This window comes from Corvus brachyrhynchos, unplaced genomic scaffold (assembly GCF_000691975.1).
Source record: "Corvus brachyrhynchos isolate BGI_N302 unplaced genomic scaffold, ASM69197v1 scaffold54, whole genome shotgun sequence".
In the NCBI taxonomy this organism is placed as follows: Eukaryota; Metazoa; Chordata; class Aves; order Passeriformes; family Corvidae; genus Corvus; species Corvus brachyrhynchos.
In genome coordinates, this window is record NW_008237902.1 from 1210259 (window position 1) to 1220104 (window position 9846).

General features: G+C 44.2%; 1 protein-coding gene across 3 annotated transcripts in view; it reads left to right on the plus strand.

The window, feature by feature from the left end:
• Positions 1–8757, plus strand: part of LOC108446417 — a 17148-nt gene extending 8391 nt beyond the window's left edge. Inside the window, exons 3-5 of one of the 3 annotated variants that reach the window (XM_017732963.1) lie at positions 7404–7463; positions 7749–7981; positions 8216–8757. In XM_017732963.1, coding sequence (XP_017588452.1) covers positions 7404–7463; positions 7749–7981; positions 8216–8303 — 381 coding nt within the window. In that variant the 3' untranslated portion in view covers positions 8304–8757. The other 2 variants (XR_001861574.1, XR_001861575.1) reach the window with 2 other exon arrangements.
• The last annotated feature ends 1089 nt before the right edge of the window (positions 8758–9846 follow it).

The window sequence follows — 9846 nt, forward strand, 5'->3', positions numbered from 1 at the left end:
CAGGAATGCAGTTTAAAGCTACATAAATTGATAATTGAGAACCCTTCTCACCTTTCACATTAGTCTTCCCATTAGATAACTGCAGCGAATCAGGGAGCTCAAGCCCTCAGTCCTGAGTCCTGTGCAGTCACATCCCTGGGACGGAAAGAAGTCCTTCCCTGATGTCTGGGTAGACAGAATGTCTGTGTCAGGGTCTGTCTCAGACTTCTTCCATGGACAAAAATCAATTATGACTCAAGTGAAATTTCTCTGACTCTAGGGCAGAACAACTCACTTGTTTGACCTTTGCAAACATCTTCTCTTAGTTTGATTATTTCACAGGATTGTGGAATCACAGAGGGGTTTGGGTTGGAAAGAACCTGAAAGATCATCTCATTCCATGCTCATTCCATGGGCAGGGACACCTTCCACTATCCCAGGTTGCTCAGAGCCCCATCCAAACTGGCCTTGAACACTTCCAGGGACGGGGCAGTCACAGCTTCTCTGGGCAACCTGTGCCAGGGCCTCATCATCTTCACAAGCAAGAATTTCTTCTTAATACCTAATCTAGACCTATTCCCTTTCTGTTTGAAGCCACTCCCCATTGTCCTATCACTACATGCCCTTATAAATTCCTTGGTTCCCCTATGAAGGTTTTTAGATTGTTTGGAAGGGGATTTTTTGAGGTAAATACGTAAATAATATTTTGCATTGAGAATTGAGTTATTGGCTGTGAATATCAGCACACTCCTTCCCCCTCTGCCTGGATAAACACACCATTGTAAGTTCCCAGTGGTGGGTAGGTATCTGGAGTGCCTCACTTTTACCATCCCCATGTCACATACCCACTGGTGACCTTTGTCATGCCACATGCATCTCCACATCCTCCAAGCAGTGGGTAAGGCTTCTAGAGGAGATGCTGAGCAATTGCTGCTGCCAGTTCCTGGTGTTCCTCAGGCAATCTCCATCCAGCCCTTCGTGTTTGTCTCTGAGGGGATGGGGAAACAGGATTCATTGACTGAATCTGACCCAAGAGGAGACACAGCCCTGAGCTGGGAAAAGCAGACAGACTTGCTTCACTGCAAGGCACCATGTGCTGCAGCTGCCAAAATCCCTGAGGGGAGATGACCCCCGGAGATTTATCTTCCATCCTGCTGGAGCCCGAACGTGGGGAGGTGCTGTGTGAGCGCTGGTAATGGGGCCAACCCCCCTGGGCAGCGGGGGCTGGGCTGTTCCTTGCGGCCATGGCTGGGATGCGTCCAGGATGAGCCGGGTTGTGTCACTAAACCTGCTCGTGCTGCCCCAGGTGTCATCCTGGCTGAAACACCTTCAATGACACCCCTCGAAACAGTTTTTCCAGACAGTGTTTGCAATACACCCACTCGTAAAACAGGCAATGCTGCTTTTGGCAGGATTGCTGCAAGCTCACATCATGCTCCAGCAAACCTGCTCACAGGCAGAAAAGTTTCTAAGCTGTCCGCTAAAGCGTTGAAGACAGACTTAAACAAATACCCGTTTGTTTCCCCCAAAGTTTGTTTAAATTACACACCTGTTACATCCCGGTTTTATGTTAATATTTCTCATTTTTTAAAGACAAAACGCCTGGACCTGAGACATCAGCCGGCCTTTTGCTGGCTGACACATCCCTAATAAGGCTACAGAAAAAGAACAAAGGTCTATAGTAGAAAAATTATTTTAAAATATATGCAGTTTTTTTAGAGTGAGCTGTTCTCAAAATCAAGTGCCAAATTTCTATTAAAAATTAAACCTTTAAACCAAACACCAGTCAGGTCCCAGCTGCTTGCAGGGGAAACTATCACGATCAAGCATCAACCGAGAAAAGTTTGCAGCCGCTCTGCCACATGCCCTCAGGGAAGGAGGTTTTCCAAGGCTGTGTTTGCAGCTTGCCTTTCTCCCAGCCAGGCACCAGGTAACGTTTGGGAGCCAGAAGCTGTCAAGCTGAAACCTCTCCTGCTAACAAGCTGCTCGGAAAAGGTGAGTTCCTTATTAATGAAGCCATAGCCAGCACCAGCACCGAGAGAACACAAATGACAGACAGTGCTGGGAAACAGCGGCCGCTGTGCTGCACATGCTCTGGACCTGTCAGCAGCAGCTCCAGTTTTTAATTTGCCCCATGCCCCAGTGAAGAGAATCAGAATAAATCAGGGAGTCAGGATGGGAAGTCATCTGTCCATGTTTCTTCTGTTCCACAGCAAACCAGAACCATATTTGAGGCTTTCTAGGAAAGGGTTCAGACAGGGATCACAGTGCCACTGAGCTTCCACCCTGCCCTGGAAACTGGGACACACACCCGGGGCTGTGCCTCCCCTTCCCCACACTGGTGTCTCTGATGTCTGATTTCAGTCACTTCCTGTCCATGGCTTGTCAGGAAGAAAGCATCTCCTCATTTCTTGTGAGCCAGAGGAAATCCTCTTAGAAGCAAATGCTGTGATGACACATTCCTGAAGATGGCACACGCTGTCCCACGGGGATGGTGCCATGTGTCATCTTGCAGCAGGTACAGCTGTGATGGCTGCCCATGGCTCTGATGGACCTGTGCAGATCTTAGGTGGATCAAGCATCACTCCATGAATTATCTTTCTCCTGATAACACATCTATATACATATACATATATGTGTATATGTATATATATAAATAGACGTACACATAGATTCACACATTATACAAAAATACAGACATATTGTATAAAATAACTGACAGCATTGGACATGAGGATGGGTTACTGAATATCTGGAATAATCAAAGAAGGCAACAATTTTTCTTTTTTTCCTACAGCAGAAGGGTATTTAACAAAATTACAATTTAAACATTATTTATAGGGTAACTTTGTCACCAAAACCTCGTGCAGTGGAAATAAATTAGGGCTCATCCATCAAGAGCAGATGCTGCTGTTCCAGTCTGCTCTGGTGCAGTGTCAAACCAGACCAGGCAATTTCGCAGGATTTCACCAAGCCCCTGGAGCTGATCCGGTCGCGGCTGCCCTCGGCTGTGCTCGGTTAATGGCTGCGTGGTTAATCACCCTTTCAGCACGAGCGCTCCAGGTGAGATGAGGTCAGCACCACATCACGGTAATCTGGAGCTGCCTGATTCAGATAATCAAAGTCACATCCTCAGGGCTTGCCTCCACTGAGAAACCAATGTGAAACAGCCAGGATGGGAATTACCAGGATGGGAGTTATCAGTGCCACAAGCATTTGCCTTAAGTCCTCCTTCTGCCCCCTAAAATTAATAACCCCCAGTTCAGCCTAACCCAGTTCCCACAGCAAACTGGGCTCAATGACCTGAAGGTAATTTCAGAGTGGAGGGAAGGTGTGGTGATAGAAGTTAGTGTAAAAAGCTGCAACGTGGCAGTATGAGCTCTGCCTGCTCCTTCAGACGTTCCAGATGGGTCTTTGGACATCTTTCCCTTTGGAGGTAGGAGAGTCATCTTCCTTCTGTTCCTACCCCCTCTCTTATTTTAAGTAAGGAATCATGTTTTACTTTTCTCTATTTCTGTCTTATGAAGCTGGAAGCACAGATCAAGTTTTTCAAGTCCTTCAAAGTTTCTGACTTCTGCAATATCAGCAGCAAATAACCTCTGCTGCTATGAAGTGTTATTTTATCATTGTTAAGTGTCATTTGTCACAGAAGAATGACACTTCTGATTTCTCAGAATGTTCCCCATGTGAGAGACCTTGGTTTCCCCCTAATTAGCAAATTCCTTTCTGATATTCAGAAATAAAGGACATGTTACACTCTGAAATTTCAGGATTAACTGGAGGTCACATCCAGCATGGCTGTGAATCTCCTGAACCACGGAAGAGGTGAGAAGACCGTGGACAGTGTTGAATTATTTTTGTCAGAGAAAGATGATTTTATAGACTTTTATAATAGAACACAAGACCTTGGAAATTATTTCTGTGTGAGAAAATAACAGGGAAAAGCAAAGCAGCAAACCAAAGTGCCCCAGAGCTGATGGCTCATCCCCAGAGCACTGTGCACAATGTCCTTCAGCTGACAGCAGTTTCATCAGCAGCCAGGCACGCTGCTTTTGCTCCAAGGTGCCTAAAACACACCAGACTGACAGCCCTTCACTTGCTTTATTGGGCCTGTTAGTGAGAGGAGCAGGCAGTCAACTGGCAGACAGGCTAATTAAATTGTGTGTAACAGTGTGGACAAACATCCCAAAGTGACTCTCAGCCCGCTGTGGGTGCTGGACCAGGAACCCATCACCCTGAGGCCACAGGAGCTTTAAGGTAGAAGTCAGAGACAAACAAGGACCAATTTGGGCAAATTGTGTGAGATGCTGCTCCATTGTGCAGATAGATCCATTAAATCCTGTCTATCCCATAGAGGAGGGATTTGCTCTACCCTCTCTTTGATTAGGTGGCTCTACCCACAGCCAGCTGCCAGGATTCACATTCCCTCACCACCCTATCTTCACATTTTTTCTAAAGCTCTTCCCATCCTCGTTTTTTTTAAGGTTCTTCCCTGGTGTGAAAAACCTATTTGGACTTGGGGGAGAGAGTTTTCTAGTTGAATCCTATCGGTAAAGCGCCTTTAACAGGCAGCAAATTACTGTCCAGCATAAAAATATGAAAACCCAGGAGGAAACAGAAGGTAGGAAATCTAGGAAAATAATCACCCACATGGCCAGACTGAAGGCAGCAGATTGCTTTGCAAGCTTATCCAGACCATGTGCAATTATCCAAGATTTTTCCCTTTTAATTGTAAAGTAATCAATACCTACTCACTTGTGAACTTTAGTGAAAATAATGAACTGGCACATATTTATAGCAAAAGTCACAGCACATTAGGTATTCCAAAGGACTTATGTAAGCATCACTTTCTTTAATACAGCTTTAGAGAAAATGCTTTAAGAAGCTTTATCAGCATAAAACATATTTTGAATTTAATGGAAATTAGTAATTGGCATGGCAAAGTCAAAGCCATCTAAGTGGGATGACTTAACCCTGTTGGACAGTGTTTTTCACTAACTATAATGGTTAATCTGCCAGTTGAGAGGAAAATTCTCTTCTATTGTCAAATGCAGTGAAACAAAGGAGGAAATTTCTGCAGCTGATGGGGACTTGTGGAAATAAATGAAATATGGTAAGTTCTGTGGAATAAGGCGTGTTCTTCAAAATAAATCCAATTAACCCTAAATTGAAGAAACTGAGTCAGAGCTATGTCCCTGTGACTAAGCTAAGCACTGGGGCTTAGTCTGGCCTCAGCCTCTGTCTCCTGAGCAGGTGTTTTCTTCTGGCTAGGCCCGAGGGTGCTGACATGAATTTCCCATGGAAGTCCTTTGCTCTGAAATATTTACACCCTTTTCACACGCATTCAGTGGTTGACTCCAGCATACATTTTAACATGCAAATGGCAAAGCCTAAGGCTTGGATTTTCTTTCAGGAGTTTGTAGCAGAGTCCAGGGTGGCCTAGTCCTGTGCTGTTAGACATTCCTGAATTTGTTCAATTAAATGTATGAATTAAACATACATTTACATATGAAGAAGCCTGGTGAGGCTTTGTGGAGTTTAATTTATACCCTGAAATTTGTTGAACATTATCTCTTACCCTGCCATTCTTGCAAAGAACACCCAACCCCACTTACCACAGTAGATGAATTTAGAAAAAAGCTCATTTCTCTTGGGTCTCAGGATAATTTTTTCATTTGGGGTAGTTAAGGACACCTCAGGCTTGGGATGTGTCCTTCTGTAGCTACAAGCCATCTGCCAGCAATCATTCCTTCACAAATTCACACCAAATTCCCAGCTATCACCAAATACACCTCTAATAACTGAAAATTATGCTCCCTGCCAAAAGAAAGCCAAACAATTTTTGCTTAAAACCAACAGCATACCTTCAAGCTCCCCCCTACCAAGGGCAAGTCAAGTTTCTTATTTATCCTAAGTTCAGCCAACCTGTGGGTACTGCTGGGCTGGGCTGACTACAGCCTCCTCCTGGCCAATCCTTCTTGCTCACTCCTGCTCCTCCCTTATACTCAGGCTGCCATGGTGCTATAAAGACTTCCTGGAGCTGTTTAAAAAGAGATCACTTTGGATTACAAGACTTTGCCTGAATTCTTCTCTTTGCTGGCACTTATCACTTGCTGAACTTTTGGGTTCTTTATTAGAAGCAGCAACCAACATCAAAGCAAGAGCTGTTACCAAGGATTGTCGAGTCCCAGATGAAAGCCCAAATCCCACAGGAGTTAGAACAGTGAAAATTGTAGCCTTCTAAGATTTAATGAAATCTCCAGCATCCTTATGCCACTAAAATGAATCATTTCCCTTCAACAAAATGAAACGCCATACCTCCAAGGTTTTCTTGTAGTGCACTCAGCCAACTGTAATTTCTACTTTACATTTATATAATTTGCTTTTGTTATAAAACTCTGAACTCTGAGAAAAACACTGTCCACCAGTCACTGTCTTCCAGAACCTCCAGCACTGAACTGATAATGCAACCTTTCATAGAAATACTCCTTACTCTCCACCATGAACTCCTTGGGGCAAGAAATTATTTTTTCCCCTCTTTTTGTGTGTTGTGCCTGACACAGCAGGGGCCAGATTCCCATTAAGCAGCACATAATAGGATCTACAGCATAATGAGTGATAACAAGCAGAGTGGTAAATGATGTCATTTAGTGGATACTCTCCCTGTGGTTCCCTGTTGGCAGATTTTTTATTGAACTGACTTGTCTTCACAGTTTCCTACTGATCTAAAAGTTTGTCTCTATCATTATGCCTGTCTGATTCTCTATTTAATGCTTTCCTGCTGCAGCTCCTCATTTCTTGTCCCTCTTTTTCAGCCTGCTTCAGGGAATTGGAGACTCTGTTCCTGTGTAACCTTTTCTTCTTTTCCTTTCTTTTCCTCTCTCTTCCTGTTTCACTTCCCAGCTTGGTAAGCAGTGTGGACAGTCAAGTGCTTCTGAAGGCCAAAATGGGACTGCTACCACAGAGAAGCAGATTTACCCCTAAAGCAGAGATGATCCTCACAATCACACATTTCAGGAGACAATATTTCACACATATCACATAAACACACAGCAGGAGCTAATACAAGGCTGCTTGGTATATTTCTATTAATCATCTTGGCCTCATCCCATCTGCCACCTCTTTGCTTTGATCTGGCTCACCCCACTCCCAATTTTATAGCACTTGATGCAGAAGAGCAAATTGAATCCAATCTCTCAGCACAAGCTCCAGCATCTGCTGTTCCATACTGGGGTCCCAGCACAGGCTGCTCAGTCCCATCCTCATCTCTCTTGTTTGTACCACAGCTCCCATTAGATCAAACGCAGAACGTATTAATTAATTTGTACCGAACTTGGAAGTCTCACATGCTTTGTTAGAAATAATCAAAATAGCTCTGCTCTGTGTGGAAACACCTTTTAACTCTATCTTCTCATTATTTGCAGGGCAGCAAAGCCAGGAGCCCCAGCTCACCCTGGGAGCTCATCTCTGCAGGTCAGGAGAAGGTGAGAGATGCAGCTGAATAAATGGAGGGATGGGAAAGCAAAACAGGGAAAGATAGGCAAAATTCCATGTTTTATGCCATGTGCTCCTTTGAATAACACTTATATGAGTGTGGTTTTCATTATTAACATTTTTAAAAGCTATTGAAATTTAAACAGAAGTAAATAATCAGAGCAGTGTGTTTACCTCCATCCTCACCTGTTTTTTATAACAGAATTTCTTAACAGTTTGTAAATTTTAAAGAAGATGCCTTTAAAATCATAACCACGATGTTTGTTTTATCACAGATACTGAGGCCAGGGTGTTTTCTGGCACAAGAGCCAGTGCAGGAGGCCAGGGCAGGAGGAGGCAGCACTGGAGTCAGGCCGTTCCAAGCACTGTCTGATGAAGAGGGTGAAGTCTCAACAGCCCCAAACTGCCCTTTGATACCACGCCTGGGTTTTGTCCATGTGTTTCCCCCTGAGGAATATCTTGTTCTGCAGGGTCTCTGTCTGCATTGGCCATTCATGGATTTCAGCAGGTAGTGGTGCACAGCAGATCTCTAAACGAGACATGATTGTCCTTTTTATAACAAAATCAACTCAGTGAAATGATGAGCCTGGGTAAACGAATGGAAAACCTATCATCCAGCAGCATAATCTCACTTTTGCTTTCTTTTGGAGGATGATACCTCAGGCATTCACTTATTTGACATTCATTACTTTTTCTGGAGCCCAGCTGTGTTGGCTCTACCCCTCATTTCTTTTCTTCACAGTGCAAATCATTTCGATGCCTGCATAGCTCTGAAACAAAGCAGCCATTTCTCCCTCCACTGCTCAGCCTGGTCCTTCTGCTGGAGATAATTCATGTGCCTGCTGTTCTCATCCATCCCTGGAAAGGGGGAGGGCTGGGCTATGTTTAATAAAAAATATCTTGTACTGTTTACTGACCAAGAGTTGTTCGACAGATGCTCCATTCTTAGCCATGCTTAAATTATTCCCTAAGCAAACAATGCAAACTGCACACTTCATCTTACCCAACACAAAAATAAACAGAACACGCAAAATATATGGTTCTGGTTTAAGTTCCCATATAAAGAATACTGATTTCTTCTTTGCTTAAATATTTTCTGCATAATGTTTGCTCGGTGATTTATTCTTTCACTGGCTACAACAAATTAAATGTCAAAACCTGTTTATTTTATGAATTTTTAAGACTAATAGTGAGTCTTCTATTTCAGCTTAAATAATGTTGTTCATGAGATGCCTCTTGATGGATTGTATAAATAAAGCCAGATACAGAGATTAAAAAAAACAAGAGCTAGTTTTTTTCCTCCTTTTTTTTTAGTTTACCAAAGAAGCAAGTGAATAAAGAAAACAGCTCTATTTTCCCTAAAACTTCTCAGGTTTTTGAGTCTTTTGTAGACATAAGAAAGGATACTACCTGCAAGATCACTGCAGATCTGCTTTGCTGCTTTTGGGTCTCTCCTACCACATCCTGCTGTGTTCCGTCTTGCCAAGAGGCTGGAGGGGATGGAGCTGGGGTGTCCCAGGGCACTGGGACCAGCCCACTCCATGTCCCAGTATGGCCCAGGCTCCGAGGGCCCCTGGGAAACTGGACTGGGATCCACTGAGGCCAGTCCAAACCACAGAGCCCCCGTTCCTTCCAGCCAGGGCCATCCCTTGAGCAGCTCTGCCCATCCTTGGACAAGCCAACACAGGCAGTCTGGCCCTCAGCCTGGCCTCACGGGTCATTCCTGCAGGGCAGGACAGACACTGCCATAAAGATGGATAAAAATCACTTTTCACCTTGACCTTTGAAATATGGAGCTATGTCAGGCATACCAGACACCAGGTCTCATTTGGAGTGAAAATGTCCAAGGAAGGATCTGAACCATCACCCATCATGGCCCTTCATCCTGTACCAGCTCACTCTGGGCTCTCCAGGGCTGCCACATAGCTTGGAATAAGATCCTGGCTAAAGCCTTAGTATAAATATTTCCCACTAATTAAATAATTTTCTCACAAGCTGTAAACGGATTAAGCCTGGCAAAGACCTTTTGTATCTCTAAAGCCACCTTATGTTAATTCACAAACAAAATATACCAATTTATTTCACACAAGAAGGCAGAGGGAGTAAGAATCAATTTAGAAACATCCTGGCACTGCCGGGAGCTTCCTACCGTTTTCCCTGCCAAAGCAGATGTTGGGCTGTTCTCTTGCTTGCTTGCAGCTAAAACCCAAAGCAATGTGTAACACAGGTCCCCAGAAGAGACTGCCATCCATCTGCTGCCAGCAGCTCCTGCCAATCGCCGTGTGCTTGGAGCCCACCCAGGAGGAATTTTTGTATTAAGACTTTTGTAGCAGGGTCAGGAGCAAGCTCCTGCCTTGCTTTCACTACTGACAG